Raw genomic sequence first — 20,718 nt, 5'->3', positions numbered from 1 at the left:
AACGAGTACCTTGGAGATCTGTTGGGGTTTGTTTTGTTTGCATCTGTCACATCCTTGTGTCTCCTGTATCGTTGCTGTATGAAAGGAACACGTGACTGGGCTGCTCTTTATCTCTGAAAGCTTAGTCAGTCTCATAATGGTTTGAGCCTTGCAAATATTAGTCTGTTTAGACTTCCTTAAATCACAGAACTAGCTCCATGAAATGAAAACTTGTAACTATGGAAAGGCAGAGAAGCCTTCAAATGCTTAAACAAGCCCACAGTCACCATCCATGCTGCAGAGGAGTGGCTTTTCCATGCAGGGTTCCTCTCTGGTATTGCTGATGACATTTTTGCCTGTAGAACCAATGCGTGATGACGCCTAAGGCTGAGAGAAGTCCATATTTCAGAAGAGGGAACATTCAGAGACAGATGTGGAACTGATGTTTCTTGAGTTCCCCTCCCTTTTCCTGTGACCTTTTCCCACTTATTTAAGGCTGTGTTTTTTCAGGGCACTTACGGGCTTAAAGAAACAGGAACAAAGTGATGGTTTATGAAGCTTATCTTTGAAAAAAATCACAGCAGACTGTCATTCACATCTTGAAAATCTGGCCTTTCATCTTAGCCACTTAGCCTCAGTTAAAGATGGGGACGTGCAGAACACTGCAGACATTATTATTCCCCACTGAAGAATAAGAGTACTAGAACAAGGCAGTGCAATCTAGTTCTGACTGAAGTGCTCAGAGATGATGGGGACAAAGGCCAGAACAAGAAGAACAAAAAGGGACCTCAACCAACCAGTTTCTAAGTAGGAAAGATGAAAGACTTGCTCCAACTGCCATTGAAATGAGTGGAAAGACTCTCATTAACTTAAGTGGAAGACAGATGAAGGACTTGTTTGCTTGCACCTTTGTGAAGCAAGAGGCAAGGATGCAAACCTGCAGATAGGCCTGGGGAGTGTCAGAATCAGACAGAAAGAGGGGCTCCCTGCACTTGGAAGGCACAAGAACACAACCTCCAATCTGGTGTAAAAAGCAGAACGCTACATCCCCAACAGGGCATATAAAGTTACAGACAAAACTTCAGTGGGAAGTAATGGAAGCAACACCTCACATCCCCCTCACAGCTCCAGTGGAATTTAGCCTTTTTTTTTTTTTTTTTTTCCCCACATTCAGGACTAATTGGACTCAACCAGCCAAGCTACAATGTCCCTCTTCTCAAAGCCATTACTGGTCTTCTGAATATGAAACTCAGCAGTAACTAAGCTGTACAAACAACTGAGTGCCAGACAGGTTTGGTTAGCTGCCAAATGGTACAATTTTACTGACCTCTCCTCTTTCCACTCCCTCCGCAGCTGGGCTGGAGTATCAGTGGGAGAAAACCAGCAGAGGCAGAGAGGTGGCAGATCCCCGTCAAACTCAGCAGGAGAGAGGCACCCTGCCCCTAGCAGCCTCGGCTGTGCTATCCTGGCCTTCTCCAGGGAAGAATATCCTGGGACCAGGAATGTCCCCTGCACCTACAGAAGGTGCTATCCCAGGATGAGATGAGCAATACAGGTCATGTTTTTGACTGATGACTGACCAGGCTGTGTGTTCCAGCAAGAGCATCATTAGCCAGAAATTAATTTCAGCCTTTCACTAATGCCCAGGAAGCAATGCAAAACAAAGTACTCTCCTATGTGGAGGGAAGAAGTGAGGGAAGTGGGAAAGAAGAAAAAAGAAAAGGGGGGGGGAAAAATGCTGTTTATTAGCAGGTAATGAGATTACACCTTAGTCTGGCTTTCAAAATGAAGCAGCCCAAGGAGAAAACTAGAAGAAAACAACTGAGGAGACAGAGAATGAAAAAAACATCAATTCTGCATTTCATTTTGCTCATGTAAGTAACCCTTTTGAAGTCTAAGGACCTACTTATAAGAATATTGAGCATTTGCAAGAGCAGGGCACTAATTTGTGGGGTTTTTAACTGAATTTTGTCTGTAAAGCCTGCAGGTACAAAAAGGCTCATATTTAACAAGACCACCTGACCATACAATCACACTACTTGTAAGAACAGTGACTAGAACCCCATTTTCAAATTAACAAGGTAAAAGCTCCTTCTAATTTTTTTTTTAAATGTAGACCTTTAATGCCCCATATATTGACCTAAGCATATCTCTTTTTTTAATGTTGCTTTTTCATCTCCCTCACTGTTGATGATGTAAATCATTAAACTATCACTCAGGGACACATTCCCAGCTGGGTTAAAGGGATATGAATCCCATGACCAGACAAAGTATGGTAATTTACACCAGCTCTGGCCCTTGCAATTTCTTTTGCTGGTCTATTGCAAAAAGAAAATCAGTGGTTCCATTTGCCAGCCCTCTGCACTCCAATCAGTGTCTGAATCTTAGTTACACTTAGCCATAGTGCTCTGGCTTTGGAAAGAAGCCTCCAAGAGAAGTAGAATTTCCAAGAGGGAGTCTCACAGTCTCTGTTTCAGTTCATCCTGTTATGCAAAGCGACTGGAAAAAAACATCATCTGAAACTCAGGCAGCAGCCACCGTGTTGTTGTGAAGGTGACTGAATCATAGAATCACAGAATTAATGGTTTGGGTTGGAAGGGACTTTAAAGATCATATTGTTCCAACCCTGGGAAACCCTGAAACATTAAAAAAAAAAATCTGAAATGTAGTTATGCAGCACAGATAATTCTCTGCTCAAGCTTGAACATCACAGCAACTTTATCACTTTAAAAATAATAAACGTCACTTGAAATTTAAGGCCTATGTGGAAAGGCTCTTGGGAAAACTGGATTGGCTGAGACATCCACCAGTGAATAAAAGAACAGCTCAATCATGGCCATTAATCTAAACATTTTAAATGGGCTCAGGCATTCAGTGTGGAGCAAGATGTCCAAAATAGCACACAGGGAACAGATGGTGACAAGTTCATATGCCACTGAGGATTTAGGGCTCAGTTCTAGGGTTTGTCATTTTTTTTGTCAAGTGTTTGAAGAGAACCTTGCCTAAGAAATTATATCAATGAGAATGATATATTTAGGTATGTTGTGGTCATATACATCCATTTAGCCACCTCCACTCCTCCCCCAAACTTATTCAACAAATTTGACTGGCACACAGGTTCAGCACCTCTAGGAGGTTAAGCAGCCAAAGACAAATTCATCATGTTGCAGAAAAGCAGATTGCTATGCAAATTAATACATAAACAGTTAGGAATAAAAAAATTCATGAGGAAAAAATCTCAACACAGGGAAAAGTTCTGTGAGGGTTCAGTGTACATTAAGAGCCACACAGCCACATGTAATCAGGCATTTATTATTTTTCTGGCACTCAAGGGTCTACTTCACAGGGGTTGTTTTGGTTTTTTTTTGTTATTTAGACAACTAAAACCTACTTCACGAGTTCACTATTTTACTTCAGCGTGTGCGCGCAACTTACCAGATCACACAGCTCAACTTTTCGAAGTAAGACGCGTTCACGTTCACATGACAAGCAGATTCTCGACCCAGGTGACAGTGTCTTCTCAGAAGGGCAATTATCAGTCCACACCCAGTTTTAAAGCAGCACTGCTGGCTGCTTCAGACAAGAGCAGAGATGATGCAGGTTAAGCCAGTTATGCGGGTACAGACTGGGCCACCCATCAGTTGATCTGTTCTTTACAAGTGATCTTGTTCTTCCCTAGTTACTCTAGGGAAGTTAATTACTCTAAATAACTCAGAACTCTCATAGATCTGATTTCTAAATACACTTTTTCTAAATTTTGTCTTGCCATAAGTGATTAAAGCCACCAGGGCTGAGGTGATGACAAATGACCCAGCTGTCAAAAATTCATGGGAGTCCCACTTTCAAAAAATGTTTTCCAGAGAATTGAAAACTTTCTGAAGAAACCAAACTCCCACCAAGATCCCCACGAAGACTGTGGGGATGTGCTGTGATTTGGACACTGAAAGTCCTCTACTTTGTACGGAACATAATGCTCAAATTTCAAGCTGAGATGTTCAATTCAAGTGTCTCACAAAAAACCCCACTTGGCTTGGTATTAGATGAATAATCCTCCCTTTTTCAGGTGAAGTAGTTTGTTCATCATGTGAGCAAGACTTCCATTATGATCATAGGAGATTTTCAGGGACAAGAGGAGATCTAACACAACAATGTCCTTTACATTGTCTTGGATCAGCTGATGTGAGTCATAGTTCCATTTTTATGCAGGTACCACTATCTTTTTCATAAGGCAAGACCACAATGCAACAGAGGGGCGATTTGGGGTGCACATGGGTTATTTTGGGCAGGGAGGTTGAAAAAAATTTCCTTCTTGCCTCTTTAAATCAGTTACACCTTCAAGTCACCACAGAGCCGCCATTTATGGTCAGAGTAATTGCTCCAGCACTGGGTCCAGGGTGGAAAAAAGGGAAGTGGTTACAAGTTTTTAAATTTGCTAATACAAAGAGCTGTGCAGAAAACAGGCACCATGCAAACAAGCCACTGCTTTATACTGTATGAAAGTCCACAGAGCAGGCAAGATCATTGTCAGGCTCTCAGACTGGCATCAATAGGAGTAACCTAATGGTGTGAAAGGTATATTCCTGTACTGTCAGAGCCTGTCTGGAGTCCTTCACAGGCCCACAAACAGCAGCACCATCACTACCTGTTTTTATGTCAGAGAACAGTGTCCAATATGACAGTTTGCTCAGTGATGGTTTGCACTGAGCAAGCACCCATCCAGTGTGTGTGGCTTGTTTCTTTGTTACTGCCTCTACCTCAGCCTGCTCAGGCTGAAATTTGGAGAGATGCTGGGCAGTCAAAACACAGACCTTCATTCAGGGACACAGCAGAGTGCTCTCTTGGCCTGACTGTTTCTACATTCACTGCAGTAAGTTCTGATTATTGATTTGTGAAGACATTTTCAGCGCTCTGAAATGAGCTCAAGACTTTCCAGGCTTGGACTGTGCATTAGGAGAGAGACAGGCTTTGTTCTATACCTCCATTTTCTCAACAGAAAGGTGCCTGGTAATTTCAGGACTGATAACGAGGGACTCCTTTGAAGTGAAATAGTAGACAGATAGACAGATAGTTATGATACCTCATTTGGTGCTGTTGCCTGCTTTGTCATTCCAGAACAGGAATTCCTACTCCCACCCCTGAAATGCTCCTAATTGTTCAGAGATTATCAGGTGGCAAATCCTCAGAGAAGCTTCCATGTGGACTTTCCTTTTCATATTGTCATTTATCATTGAAAAAAGTGCTCTGGTGGCATGCAGACCAAAGCCGTTCAACCTTGAAGGATTAGGGGACATTTTAGCAAGCATCTCCCAAGAAGCAAATGCATTACTTTCAGAGATGAAAGGAAGCCTTGACCTTCTGGCTCCTTGACCTTGTGATCCTGATAAACACTTATGCTGCTTTACACCTCCTGGACTGACACACTGATTCAGGGTAACAAGACCCTCATTTTTCATTTCAGACAGCTGGAATGTGCAAGTTTTAAAGCACAAAACCCTGAGATGATGTGACAGAAATAGTCACTGCAGCTGTAAGCGGTGAAAGACTAGTTTTGCTTCTGAATTTGCAGTATCAGCTGTTACAAGCAGGAGGAGAGATTTCCACCTCTCCCCAACATCCTCCCTTTCTATATAGAGAAATAACTTGATGACAAACAAATTAATTCTGTCTAGAAATGCCACTGTGCTACTTTCCCCTTAATCAGCAACGTTACCAGCTGAATTCAGTAAAGATATCCCAGTAAAGATATCCCAACAGAGTAAATGAACCCATCCCAGTGATCCACCATAACAGTCCCAGAGCCAGAGAACATCAAGAGAAATAGCATCCAGCTAGATACCAACCAAGAGTAGAAGATGCACATTGGTTTGTGCATATATCCTTTGTTCCATGCCCACTGGAATAGTTGGAAAACCCAACACACTGGCACACTGTGAAAGAATTCCCTGTTTCTCCCAGAAGAACACATCTCGGCACATGATTTTTAAGTGCTCCCTGTCAGCGCCTCCAGGGACTTCACTGTGCAATTTCTTCCACCTTCTAACAACTCACCCAAGGGACTCATCTGGTTTTCTTTTCAAGGCAAGTCAAGGAATCCAGGTCACTGAAATCTGTATTTATGATTTATTTTAATCACTTTTTCCCAGCTTAGGCAGAGTGCACAAGATCACTGAGCTGTGTGGTTGATCTGAAAATAGTAATGGCTTTCTAGTGACATTTTCTATTCAGTCCACACTTTTAAAAAATCCGCATTTTTTTTCATCTGTATGACCTGTTTAAAAAAAAAGCCACACAATTAAAGTCTTTTGGAAGAACTTTTGCCTCTTGGAAATTTTTCACAAGCACCAGTATGTACTTCTATCTGGAGGAGTAGAGGAAGGAAATAAAGCCCACTGTGGAAGCAATGTTTTCGAAAATAAACTAATAGGCAGTTGCTTCCATACCAGTAGAGGAGGCCAGACATTTTTACAGTAAATAATACAGGGCATTTATATTACATGACATTGAAAAATCCTTCTTTCCAATTTATGATATGGTCAGAGCTAACTCTACTAGATTATTGCAACTTCTTCTCTTCACATATCACAGCCTAAGAAAGAAATAAATTTAAGCCTAATTTAACTTGAGTTGACATAATTGATGAATTTTTTAAAGAACTAACAATGTCAGCCAAGCTTGCTTTGTTAATTTCTATATGTCTGCTTAAAATATGAAGAGACACAGGATGAAAGTGGCAGAATTCAGTATTCAAATGGTGTTGAGGCAACCTGTACACTTAGGGAAAAAACAACCCCAAAACCAAACAAACTCTCCCTTCTTCCCCACAAAAAAAGGAAGGACAGGATATGAAGCTGAGGCAAAGCCTTCACAGAAAATAAATTCCCATTAGAATGGTAAGGCTGCATGACAAAAATAATTAAAATTGAGGACCTAGATCAGTCAGGGACTATGGGGATCTTTAGGCCAATCTTTGCTCAAAACAGGATGGGCCACAGGATCATACCTGAAGGTTCAGGCCTTCAACCAGTCTGGACTTGGAAACCTCCAAAGATGGAGACAGCACAGGCTGTTTCAAAATTTAACTCAAATCTTATTTCATTAATAACAATGACCACCATTACTCAGATAAACCTGGACACAAGTGACCCTGAAAACTGAACTGATTCTGTGTGAGCAGTGCATCCATCTGCCAACCTGACCATGAAGTTTGGGGTGCCCATAGGAAATCCCACCCCTTCATCTTTTACAGATGGTGGTCAAAATCACACAGCCTTTCCACTTCATCTAAAGCAGCAGCTTATAACTGCTACAGGACATTAGTCTTCAAGTAGAACAGCACTGGGAGCAAGACAGAAACTCTGTTAGTGGCCTTCACAGGCATGTGCTGATAGCAGAGGACATGATACTCCAAATTCTCAGGCGTTCCAGAGTTTGAAGTACCAGAGCTTGGTGATTCATACCCCTGTGATCTGCACAGTTATCTGCAAGCAGGCCTATAAACTGCTGCCAAAGAGAAATGGAACATCCAAAATGATACATAAGCAAAAAATGAGGAAAAAAATGAAATCAATAAAAATGTTGTCAATGGAGACCTCGAGTTTTACAGATTTGTAAAGCAGAACAATTTAGTTTCATTTGCTTTTGATTTAAGCCGAAATACCTCAAAAACTCTGCTTCTTTTAGCCAAAGTCTGACTCCCTGTGCTCTCTTACTTTTCACTGGTCCTGTCCAAACATCAAGCCTACAGATTCCTCATGCTCAAACTTCTCACAGCAGCCAAGAACAAAAAAAACCCCAACACAATCAAAACCAAACAAAAAACACCCCCAATAAACAAAACCCCTAAAAAAAAAAGACAACCCTCGTAAATTTTCCTGACCACAAGCACACAGGTGGGAAAAAAAAGAAACCACATCCAATAACATCTAGATATATAGTGTCTATGCTTAGTGAAAAGAATTTGAAATTTGAAAAAATAATGCATTCTCCTTACCCCCAATCCTGCTTTCTAAAACAGCAGAATTGGTTATTATCTGAAACATTCAGAGTGGGGGAAAAAGTCACAGGCAGGCACCAAGCATGGCAAGTTTCCTTCCAGGTCTTTTAAGGCTGAAAAGTTAAAAAGATCAGATCAGAGGATCTTAGAATAAAGGGCATAAATAAGACTTACAGTTGGTTCTAAAATGTACCAGAATGCCTAATATTTCCAAAGCCTTCACCTTATCTCCTTCATAATCACTGCTTTTTCTGAGTGAAATTGATTGTCCTTAATATATTTAAACTGCTCAGATTGATGAACAGACAACTCTGACCAAGTAAGGACTAAACTGTAGTCTCTTCTCTTAGACAAATTCAAATGGCTGTGTTTCCTATCTCTTCGGTCAAGCTCTGCGAAGTTTTCTTTGCTTTCAGATTTGGGACAACAGTCTCCATTCAGAAAGAAGCATACAATTTGGCACCATGAGGTCACACTCTGCATGACAGCAGAGGCACAATTTTGAGTAGAAATAGCAACTTAAATCCAACCCTGTTACTGCAAGTCACATATACTCTTGTATGCTTATAAAAACCCTCGAGGTTTCTTCAGAAATGTACCTTCTTCAGACACCTCATTTACACACTGTTGGGCTCTCTGAACTGGGACTTTCCAATGCTACAGTCCCAACAGAGCTCCACAGAAAACATAGCAAATATTTCAACCTTCTCTTGCCACAAACACAGAATGAATCACTTTGCCCCTTTCCCCCCTTTCCCAGTTACCCTGTAAGCCACCATACAAGACACTTGGTCAGCTCTGTGTGACCTCTTACCTACACTTCTGTAGGTGCTAATTTAATTTGACAGCTGAAGTGTTCATTCTTCATCTCCCAACTGTGGTCCAATTCACAATTACAAAATCTGAGTGTTAACACATGAGGGCAACCAACACAGTCACTGAGGTCAAAGGTAAAGGGAGAGCAGGATTAAAAACGAGCAACCTATATTTCCACTTGGTTAAGGTCACTGCATAATGATGACCCTGCTACTGTTTCTACCAAAGAAAAAACTGCAGCCCTTTTCAGAGCATAGGAGTGTCTATAAACACACAAGGCTAGATAATAATAGAATCCACTAGAAGAGAAGCCTATGAAAGACTTAATTTGTCTCAGTGTTCTAAATTTCTTGTTTCTTCTCACTTCCAGAGTTTAAGGATATACTCACTCCCTCAGCAGTGGGATGGGGAAGAAAACCAGAGTGGCAAAACAAAGAAAATTTACAGGTTGACATAAAGACAGTTTAATAGGGACAGCAAAAGCCCTGCACACAAGCAAAGCAAAATAAGGAATTCACTCTCACTTCCCATGGGCAGGTGTTCAGCCATCCCCAGGAAAGCTGGGCTCTATCACATGTAGTGGTGACTTGGGACGACAAAATTACATTATTGCAAACGTCTCGCCCTGTCCCTTCATCTTCCTCCAACTTTATATGCTGAGCCTGATGCCATATGGTCTGGAATATCCCCTTGGTCAGTTGGGATCAGCTGTCCTGGTTGTGATCCCTTCCAGCTCCTTATGCAACCTCAGCCCCCTTGTAAGGAGCAGAAAAGGCCTTTGTGCTGTGCAAGCCCTGCTCAGCAATAACTAAAACATCACTATGTAATTATAAGCACTGCTTTAGCACAAATCCAAATTATAGCCCCATACTGTAATTTTCTCACTGTGAGGAAAATTAACTCTATCCCAGGCAAAACCAGCACACTACTCACCATAATGCAAAACTCCCACGGAGAAGAAGAGGGACAAAAATCCAGTCACTTGCAAAATAACACTAATTGTTCCATGCAAGCCATGAAGATGATGTGACAGCCACGTAGAGACAACTTTTTCAGCTGGAACGAGTAATCTGATGACAGGCTTGCAGCTTCTCCACCCACAAACCACAATCATGCAAATAAGTTCTTCCCACAGATAACCTATTTATGTAAGTACAGGCCTGATCACTGAGCTATAAAACACACAAAAGGTATTATTACAGCATGATAGCACCTATTAAGGCATAACGCAGCATTCTAAAGACACCACAACCTCCAGCAGTGCAGCCATGAAACAAAACTGCAGCATCAGTGTCCTCAATTTCAAAATCTAAACACAGAGAAGACGCACTAGAAGCAGCCCCACTAGTCAAACCTATTTTAATTACCACCCTGCCTGGCAACAGGGTATTTCTCCCTCTAAAAACACCACTTTGTGTCTGCTGCCTGACAGCATCAACACCAGATATGGTGCATCAAATGCATGCCTTCAACTCCAGCCTCACTTTGCATAAGAATACTTCAGTAATGTGACTGTTCCCAAAAACAGGCCAAGGTCTTACCACTTCATTAGTGACTTCTCTCTTCTCCTCACTTGCATTCTTAGCTTTCAATTAGCCTTCCCTTTAAGCAGGTTAGGACATACAATTCACAAGTGACAAAATTGCCATTTTAACAACCTTGCAGAGCAACAGATCCTTTCCAAGAGCTCTGAAGCAAAGGGAATTCTGTATTTGGATCACCGGGCTCCCCCTGCCAACAGCAGTATACCAATTTAAATGCCTCTCCCACAGATGGTCACAGCAATCAGTTGATTTCAGCAATATCAGCTCTCCATCCTGCTGTCCTGCATATGAGCAAAATCAACCCTTGTTCATGGCAAACTGAGGTTCAGTGCTTTAGGAATGACAATTTGCCACATATTTCAAAGGCACCATAGGCATTGCACGCACACTTCAACTAGATGTAGAAAATGGCCTCTTGTGTATTCTGTTTCCTTTATATTTGTGTAGCAGTGAGGCAGTTACTGCAAATTCCGTGAAATGTAAAAACCAATATAGCTATGTACTCATTTAGCAACAATTTCTTATTGCAGCTGAACAAAAAATAGCTGTTGTTTATAGTTATGTTATATATGTTATTTATGCAGATTTGTTATTTACACTCATACTTAATATATTCTAATAGCTTCTCATCTTAACCCTGCTGCTCTTCTGATATTGAGTATTCCCAGTTTTTGTGGCAGCTTTCCACAGGACACAGTTTACAGTTCAAGACACACACTCATGGGTCATGAATTACATTCGTGCTCAGAGGCATAATCCCATCAGAAACAGTTGTCCAAATGAACTCTGCAGCACTGCTCCAGTAGTGTACTGCATAATCCTGCCCTTTGCCAAAGGGAAATTTGATATTTTACATGGAGGCATAGGAAGCAAGGAGTAGTGCTACTATGAAATGCACACTTTAGGAGTATCAGCCATTCCTCTCACTTTAAGCAACAAAGGCTCCTCAAGAGACTCAAAGAGCATATCAGGTCTTAACAGTGTAATTGTAACTAGAAATAAAAATCAAATAACTTTTCTCCACCTTTAAGCAGGAGCACCTCAGTGCAGTTGGACTGCCCCAGACTTCATACTGTCTGTGAGGTATCTACAAAGGTTTCTTTTCACTGCCCTTGTTGTTTTATAACCTCTTTGTCACCTCTCTCAGAGCTGGTTTTAGAAACAAATCACTACAGAAAAAGCTACTGGCCGAAAAAAAACCTCATCATTTGTCTTTGAAGTCTCCTTAAATATAAATGTTGGTTCTGCTCCCAAATTCTCTATCAACCTAACCCCTATTTGTATGTACAAAGTCCAACCAGAAGTTTGTTCATTAGCTGATTCTCCATTTGGTCCTGTCACACACACTTCTAACTCTTCCAGGCATGCCTCTTCACACACACTACTGCCTCTTCCAGCTGTGGACTCTTTACTTCAGCCTCCCTAAAGAGGAAATCTCTATCCAGATTTTTTCTATTCTGAAACCTTTTTGTCCCAGTCTCTAACAGAGGCTGGTATCACTCCCTTTGCAGCTTGCATACCTTCTCCAATAATGAAAAAAAGAAAACAAAGATTTATGGTAAAGACAAGGGGGTAGGAAGAAGACTGCGTAATTCAAAGATATAAATAAAAATATGTGTGTGATTGTATAAGACTTTGACCAATTCTACAAATATAGACACTTGCCTTATTTTATCATCTTTGGCTGCTGCACATTTAAATTCAAATGCTTCACATTACAAGGGCAGTAACAGACCTTTCCCCTGGGATGGCAAACAGCTGCTTGCTGGAATATCTGGTTACTCCTAGTCTGTCACATCTAAAATCTCTTATCCAGGCAACAAGAATTTTGGGGATGTTGCTCCTTGCCCTTAGCACCATGGAGTATTCACATTAATGTGTTGAGCCATATAAAAATAGAAAGACAACTGTTTTGAAAGAAACTTTGCAGTCTAGGTCTCTAGGCACAACTGCATAGGTTCACACAACACAAAACACATTAAATCCTATTTTTAGTACTAGACTTTCAGGAAGTGAAAGTATAGGACAGATACTTCTTTGTAAGAGCTCACAAAGGAAAACGCCAAAACAAAGGGATGAAGTAAAGGTAAGTATCTTCAGAATCTAATACTCCTTTTCCAGACTATTACCTTTACTGAAGAACATGTGTGTGCCTTCATTAATTCCATTGTAATAAGAGACACCACAGATGCCAGTGTCTTCATAAAATTTGCTTTGATTAGAACTGGAGTTAAATTGGGTGTGTGTATTCCTAATATTTATGTCTCTTGCCTGGCCAGTAAGTATTTGTCAGTATGAGGATGATGGAAAGAAGTGCTGACCAAAACCAAGAAGTTTCATGTCCTGTTATCCTCCTCACAGGTCACATCTTCTATAAAGAAATATATAAATACAGCACTGACACTTGACCATTAGAAGTCAGCAAAATCGGCTACAACCTGCAGCAATGCTGATCCACCATGTATTTTGAGGTAATTGAGTAATTAAATTATTCCCATACATCATTTAATGTATGGAATAAGGTGGAATAAGCCAACTTTTCTGGATGGATCAGTGAAGTAACAAAATTTTGTAACTTGTGCCTTCATAATTACATAGCTGTAGGTTCAAAATAATGTTTTCAGATGAGAGTGTGTAGAACACTGTTACCAACCCAAACCAGGCATGGAAGAACTAAAAATGTAATTGACAAAGATGTTCTCTCAACTCACACCATATTGTTTCCATTGACCCACAGAGTATTTTCAAGTGCAGAAATTCTGGGTTAGTTTTGTACAGTGAGCTGGATTTAAGAGAAATCAGAGAAAAAAAATTTAAACATTGATGTGGATGCCTCAAAATACCTGTAAAACCAAATGAAATATTCATGTGTTAGGTCTGTGTATATTATTTGGGGACTGTGTGTCTCAGTTTCATTCATTCATGCATTCTTGAATGAATGCATGCTCAATCTGATGTTTCAAAATGAGAGTCACAGTTTGACTTCAGGAGAAATTATCTCACATTCCTAAGACGTTCTGTTAGTGTGGAGTAAGAACAAAGCACATAATCAGTCAAACTGCTTGGGTTGTAGCTGGATTCATCAGATGACCTCTCAACAAGGTCAATGAACCACAGCATTAACATGTGCATAGAGGACTTAAGAATAGACAACTACAGAATTAGTATGACTTCAGAGTAATTTTTTAATCCCAATTAAAAGAGCATCATAAATAGCTTTTGACTAAGCAGATATTCAGAAGTTTTACAACAAAGGTAAGGACTCCAATACCAAAACTTAGGAAGAAATACTTTATTTTCTTAGCTACTGTTCAGAAAGCCCTGAGGAAACTGATCCCCAAATCCCTAAGAGGGTCTGCAGCAAAGAAGCTGGAAAAGCACTCCGTGCAGACAACTCCTGGTAGTACTTGGTAAGAAAGCGAGGCACAACACACCCAGAAAGCTTGCTCAGGTCACACCTTCTCAATACCACGTGAATTCCATGTATTCTTCCCTTTTGGCAGCAACTACAAAGAGAGACACATGGTTCTCCCTGGCAAGTATCCTGCTATTGGACAGGTAACAGTTTTTGCTAGCAAGTTAAAGTCAGACACCTGTTGTTCATCAGAAGTCACAAAAACACTGTTTCACTGCTGGAAAAACGGGAACAGCATTACTAGTAAGGCTTCAAACAGAGCAGCCATAAACCCTCTCAATCACTCAGCATACAGAGTTACAAATGAACAAAGCTTTTTTTTTTTTTAACAATGAACAAGCTCAACAGACTTTAATTCAAATACACTTATAATAAGTAAACATTTCAGAAATCAAAATTGGAGGGAGCGGACTGAAACACCAGACATTCTTGCTTTACTCTCCACCCTCCTAGAGAAGGAATGGTTACTTCTGATAGCAGTTTGATCAGTACAGAAGACTCCCACACACTAAAAGCTTTTGTCTCAGTTAGGTATTAGCTATGTAGTAAAGTACATTCAAGAAGTCCTTGTATCAATTTGGCATTTTTTCAAGTACCTGACAGCTGGTCCTTTTACAGGTAACAAACAGCCCCTTTTGGCTTGCAGTGTTAAATCAAAATCCATCTCAGTCCATATACTAACTGAGAATCTTATTTAGATGAAGTCTACTGGCTGTCTCAGGTATTGATGTTAACTTCCCTAAAATGAACACATTATGAAAGACTTAATCTCTATTTAGCAGTATCACATCTCCTATTGATAGATTTGGGTTGTGTTACTGATCATTTAGATGACATACGCCTATGAAATTTTAGAAGAATAAAATCTGAATAATTACAATACACACTATCTGGAAAAATATCACAGATGTCTAAGAATAGGAAAAAAAAGCCAAAGACTTTGATGCATTTAATTGTCTTGTGCAGGTAATATTTTTACAGATTACAGCCAATCAATGAAGAAACAAAATAGTAGTGTTTTAGTCTTTTTCACTCTTTTTTTCCAAGACACTTGATTTGTACTTTGATCTTAAGTAGTAGTTAGGTAGTTAATCCACTGATAGATAACCTAAGCAGAAAATAATTTTGCAGCTGTACCACTAAATCATTAATATCATTAGTGGTACAGGAATTCAGTGCTGTACCAGTAATATGATTTTCCTGGTTATTTGTAGAGGTAAATTTGTAATCCAGCTAACTGGACTACAACAGTAGAAAAATCAAACTATCCCCAAGTTGTGTTCAGGAAATGCTGCACATAACATCTCTAGATTAAATTAGCATTTCATTTCATTCCTAGTATTGCAATAATGGGCAAAATTATCTCTAAAAGTAAATGTGCATTAAAAAAAGATTGTTAACACTTTATGACTAAACAAAATAAATGGCAAGTAGGTGCCTAGAAGTAAGATTCAAAACTCTATAACCAGAGCTTATTTGCAATAGAAGGGTTTGAGTGATGATTGTTTCAGGCTGGAATAAACTGATAGTTTGCTTGATATCTCAAGTTATGGACTTCTCTTCCTTATAAAGTGAATAAATCCCCAAAAGTCCTTACTTAACAGAAATAGCTGGAACATTACAATCTACTTAAGAGCAACAGAACACTTATAGCTGTACTGTAAGAGCTGGTTCAACAAAGTTATGACAGTGAAATTTGATTTGATAAAAGTCTCATTGCAGCAGACAAAAATGAAGCTTGCAATTGGTTTGCTGGCAGAAAAAGAATATTCAATTCACTAGAGTGCATATAACAAACCAAACATGCAATCTATTGGTTTTAAAACTTTTACTGTAACATAACATTGAGAGAACAGTAATTAGATATTTATATTTTTTCCCCAAAAAGAAAATATGTAAACAGGATAATAATTTTATCTGTATGTATACAGCTTCTCAGATCATTTGAGGGGGACAAAGAAGGGGGTGGAGTTTCTCAATAATCAAGACACTTTTCGCTGAAATGAGTTTTCATTTGGGAAAAAAGCCAACACTGTTTTAACTCAGCATTAGACAAAAATACTGTGCTTCTTGCACTGCTTTCAAACAGGTGAAAAGAGAATCCCAAATATCCTTATTTTGGCATTCAGGATTATATTTGCTCAGATCTTTTAAGATTTACAAAGCTGCTTCCCAGTGTTGCCACGAAATACAGATTGTAGGATCTATGTCGCACAAGCAGCTTCCAATATCGATGCTAACTGGAAAGGAACACGAAGCAGTGCATTACACTACATGTCTGGAACTAGTACAATAAGAGTGAAAACCTAGAAAAAGTTAAGCTACAGTTTACAGAAGGAACTAATTATCTGCAGAAGCTGATTTTTGGTAGGGTGTTTTTTTTTTCTTTTTACACTGTGCGATTTTCTGCGTCTGCTTATTTCAAGCAGACATACTTGTTGCTTCCTTTGCTTTGTTTCCTATGTTCGCCCTTCCACCCACCCCCTATATACCATTACACCAAGCATTATGAATATAAGCCCAAATATCCCAGACAATCCAGTGAACAAAGTTAGTGTAATGCACTGGTGTGAGGTGTGAAATAGAAAAAGTTCTCTCAATCTTCATCGAAGTTCTGTTGTAGAAGAAAGTTGGCAGCCAAGTTTTCGTTCTTCTCACAAGCAAAATACGCCTGTATCACAAGTCCTTCAGGGAACCCTAATGCCTTTAACTGAAGAAAAGAAACACATTTAGAAAGTACATTTCTTTATAATAAGCTTCTTTGTATGTCTAGCTGTCTTAAGGTGTCACTTAAGCAATTACTGCTTATTGAAAACTACATTGCTGCCTAGGCCAATGCAGCCTCTAGTGAGCAAAAAATAAAGTGTTGCCTCTGCCTTGAATAAACAGAATTCTCACTTGAAAAACTGATGAGTGAGTCTAATGAAGCACCATAAAACATGACACTTCTTTAGTTACATAATACGTCACTAAAACAGACCTGGGTCGCAGTAATGTCAGGAAGTAACAGCACACGGTAGTGATGCAGAAAAAACCCTTTCAAACAATGCCCATTTCAAACAATTATACAAAGCTCCAAAGGACTTTTAACAAAAGCTGCCTGGAACAAAAGCTCCCAGACTGGGATCTCTAGTAGATAGTTCAAGACATCACATTAAGACATACTTTCAATTTTTTATACTGGATTTTCACATTTTAAAAAAATATTGACTACACACTGCAGCCAAGAGAAGTAACTTGAGAGCAATCTGTTTTTCAGAAGCCAAGGAACTAATTAATGTCTGGGACACTGTGGCAACAGGGCATGAGAACCCAGAGTAGAACCTATTACTGTGCCAAGGGGAATGGGTTTAGCCTGCACTTAAAGGCAGTCAGCAAATGAAACCTTGTTTTAGCCAAAGGCAAGTACATACAACTATTTTGAGATTTTTCTTCAAATCCTCATACCACCTGCATTTCATATATAGGGCAGACCAAATAACTGTGAGAAACTGTGTCCTATTATCCCTCATCAACCATTCCTAGATTTTATTTCTGCCACAAACAGCATGACTGCATCAGCTGCAATACTACCTCCCTAAAATTCTGAGATGTGTTTCATGGAAAGGGGAAGAAGTGTAAAGGTGTATGTTGGTTTTTAGAGGTAATAATGCCCTACTGCATAAAGCAGCTTTAAAAGGACATGCAGCAAGATTATCTGTGAAGTACATAGACAAACAATTTTAGACTAATTTTATTTTCAATTTCCTTGAGATCTAGAGAATTTACACCTATATTCAGTCATTTTCTGATGATCCTTACATAACCTTTGGCTTTGACAGCTGGAAAAAAAACATTGACCACTGTCTTTGAGATACAAAACCACTACCACAGTATGACAGAAGTCTTGCAATTTATCCTACAGAAAAGAGCTCAGAGGTGTTGCCATCTATGCAGAACCGTATTTAGTCAGTGCTGCACACAGTAGTTATGATGCAATACACCACCCCAAGTGCATTTTTCTAGACATGTTTACCTGTTATTTTTAGAAAGCTATGATTAAATAATTTCCATGGATAAACAAATACGTAGGTAAAGTTTTGACTTCAACTAACCTACTTAATTATGAGCCTTTCTACTACTATCCAAACACTTTGCAAGCACTGCTCATGCGGGCAGACCTTTGTACCTGGACACCTATCACAGCATGATCTAGAACACTACTAGATGAGGCTTTTGCAAGAGGAATTACTACCTGAGTTCCCATTCCTGAGAGAAAAACATTCAGTCATTAATTATCACAAACAGTCTCTGATCACATAAAAGGCTCTGCATCTTTCCAGTAAGGCAGATTTAAGACATTTTATACTCAATTGCTATTAAGCAGGAAGAGATGTGGTTTGAAATGGGACTACAACAGATATGAAATACCAAGTATAAAAATATCAAATACGAAGCAGAACTGCTGAGCATAAGCATATTTCAAGTTAAGATATGTCTTAAGCATGCAATGGAGTGAACACCCTACACCAACAGCCCAGAAACATTTCAAAGAAGAAAGGCTCACCCTTTCTATAGCTTCTTTTTCCTGAGGTGTTACTTGAATGTAGTTCATATGACCATTTCCAGCATCTGCTACTTCCCCAGTGCTGGCACCATCATCACTCCCACTTAAGCCTTGGCGAGACTCTAGAACAGGCTCGTTCAGCATATGAATAAAGTGTTCCTGGTGCTGGCTTATTTGCTGTGATGCACGGAACAATAAAAGAAAACATGTATATTTAAATAACTCATGTTTAAGCCTGCCAACAGACAAGTAAAAATGTCTTCAGGGAAGCAAGTAGTCAAAAGAATGTGCAAAAAGTGCATAGAGAAAAATCATTAAATCTAACCATAAGAAACACAATTTAATGTTTCAGTTCAGCTGCAGTGATCACTTCCTCTTCCTGACCCCCCGTGCACCCTCTTAGTAAGAGTCTCAGATTCACCTCTAACATCAAAGAAAATGTGTTCTGTACAGTAGCAACTTCTGAAAAGCCCACAGTAGGATATTGTAAATGCCAGTAACACATTATCCCATGTAACATCAACATATACATCTCTTGTAAAGCTAAATCAGAATTAGTAAGCATTATTTTCTTCTTTTTAGCTTCACCTGCAGTAGTTGAGGGTTTTCCCGCCCAATCTGCTGCAGCAATGCTGGTAGCAGAGAAGGATTTTGCTGGATAATTTGTCTCATCTGCTGGAACTGAGGCTGATTTCGTAAAAACTCAAGGGGATGTCCTGAAAAAACAAACAGATAACATGTTTTTTTTTAAGAAGTTACTAAAAATCTTAATACATACCTACACTGCAATTTTAGATAGAAATAGAACATGAAAGTGGACAATACATCTCTCAATAAAGGACAGAAGAGCTTGCTTCCTCACACTGACTCTAGTTTTAAGCAAGACTTCTTTACACTATGGTCAAACAATGAATTTTCTTTCCACCCAGTTTTAAGATCCAACAGCCTTCTCTCTTTGATTTCCAGCATTTTTCTCTTTGTCTCACCTCTGAGTAACCTCATTCAGAGACATCTACCCAGTCTACTGCCATGTCTCTGCATCTATACTAGAACTCCCTATCTCCTGCAATGGGTCAGTTCTGACTCAAGGGAGTCTTTCCTTCCCACACAACCTATATTATTTACTGCCTTGAACTGTGTCTGAACCGCTCTGAAATACCCCATCCCCCATTACCTCTTTATGGATTATGTCATGTGTGCCTGCCACTACAATCTGTATGTTTAATGCTCTGGCTTCTTATCAAAGCTTGTATCTTGAACTCCATCTCTACCATAGCCTAAACCAGACCTTCCCTACCCCTTCATAATGCTCCTTTCAAGTATTTATCTCCCTTTAAGACAAAGTTCTCTTCAGCAGGCACCAACCCTGTCCATGTGCTGAGTGATGAGTCCCAGGTCATTTCCGGGTCTCTTAGGTGCTACACTTCATGGCCTAGTTGCAGGTTTCTCCCTTGATAGGAATATCAACTTCCAAGGGGTAGATACGTAAGTACAGCCATGGACAACAGTGCCCAGTTATCCAGAGCAGAAAGCCAGAGTTTATGTGAGAGAAAACACAATCCCACCCACATTTGTGGTCTTACGCTTAAGTCCAGAAAGCTGAATCAAAGGAGTTGTGCAAATTTACTGCATTTTTGGAAACCTCATTGCGGATGTATCAAAATACATCAAGCTGTTTGTTCCAAGGAAGTACCACACTTGGAATTTCCATGTTGCAGCTCTCACCCAGCTCCATATGATCAGTTCACAAGCACCAGGAACTTAAGATTGACTGAAGAAGAGACTGATTAAGCACAATGTTTTTATCACATTCTCTCAAACACAACCTTTCTTACCTCCTAATGAACTAGTAGTCGTAGGTATAGTTGCTACTGCTGCTGCCACTGCTGAAGATTGAGAGGCACCACTGCTGGGTGTTTGAGGGGGTTCAGCCACAGCCTGATTATCTCCAGGTATACCCTAAAGCCACAGTTCACACAATTACCTACAGAACGCTAGAAGATATTTGTTTCAACTGTATATAATATTTGCTTTTCATAATGAAGGGGAAAAAAAAAATCTTTAATACTTTCACTGCAAATTCAAAGCATGATGCTCTGATAGGTATGCATTTACAACTGACAAAGAACACTCCGAAAAGAGCAATTTTATTTTTTGATGAGAAAAATGTGTGAAGCAACGTAGTAAAGCATCCACTGCATCAGTTTAAAACCACATTTTACTCCATAAAAAAGTACTTGCTTTGAATTCTGCTCCAAGATATTTGATAAGTGTGAAAAAGTTAACCCAAATATAGTTACAATAAGTTACGGTGTTATGCAAAAGAAGTTACATTACAGCAACAGAATTGCAGTACACAATGTTAACTGAGAATAGCAGTGTAATATAATCTGGGAGGCAACTGCTCCTGGGACCTCCTTCTCCA

General features: G+C 39.6%; 1 protein-coding gene across 1 annotated transcript in view; it reads right to left on the bottom strand.

Annotated features, from left to right (window-relative positions):
- Positions 1 to 13,609: 13,609 nt before the first annotated feature.
- The window catches only part of RAD23B (RAD23 homolog B, nucleotide excision repair protein), a 43,047-nt gene continuing 35,938 nt past the window's right edge, over positions 13,610 to 20,718 (bottom strand). Inside the window, exons 7-10 of the mRNA XM_050329969.1 lie at positions 20,129 to 20,252; positions 18,882 to 19,009; positions 18,294 to 18,470; positions 13,610 to 16,457 (exon numbers count right to left, since the gene is read on the bottom strand). Coding sequence (XP_050185926.1) covers positions 16,344 to 16,457; positions 18,294 to 18,470; positions 18,882 to 19,009; positions 20,129 to 20,252 — 543 coding nt within the window. The 3' untranslated portion in view covers positions 13,610 to 16,343. The remainder of the gene's footprint in view (positions 16,458 to 18,293; positions 18,471 to 18,881; positions 19,010 to 20,128; positions 20,253 to 20,718) is intronic.

The sequence above is a fragment of the Myiozetetes cayanensis genome, unplaced genomic scaffold (genome assembly GCF_022539395.1).
Source record: "Myiozetetes cayanensis isolate MyiCay16 unplaced genomic scaffold, myiCay2020 scf4, whole genome shotgun sequence".
Lineage (NCBI taxonomy): Eukaryota > Metazoa > Chordata > Aves > Passeriformes > Tyrannidae > Myiozetetes > Myiozetetes cayanensis.
This window is presented reverse-complemented; position numbering and strand designations above follow the sequence as displayed.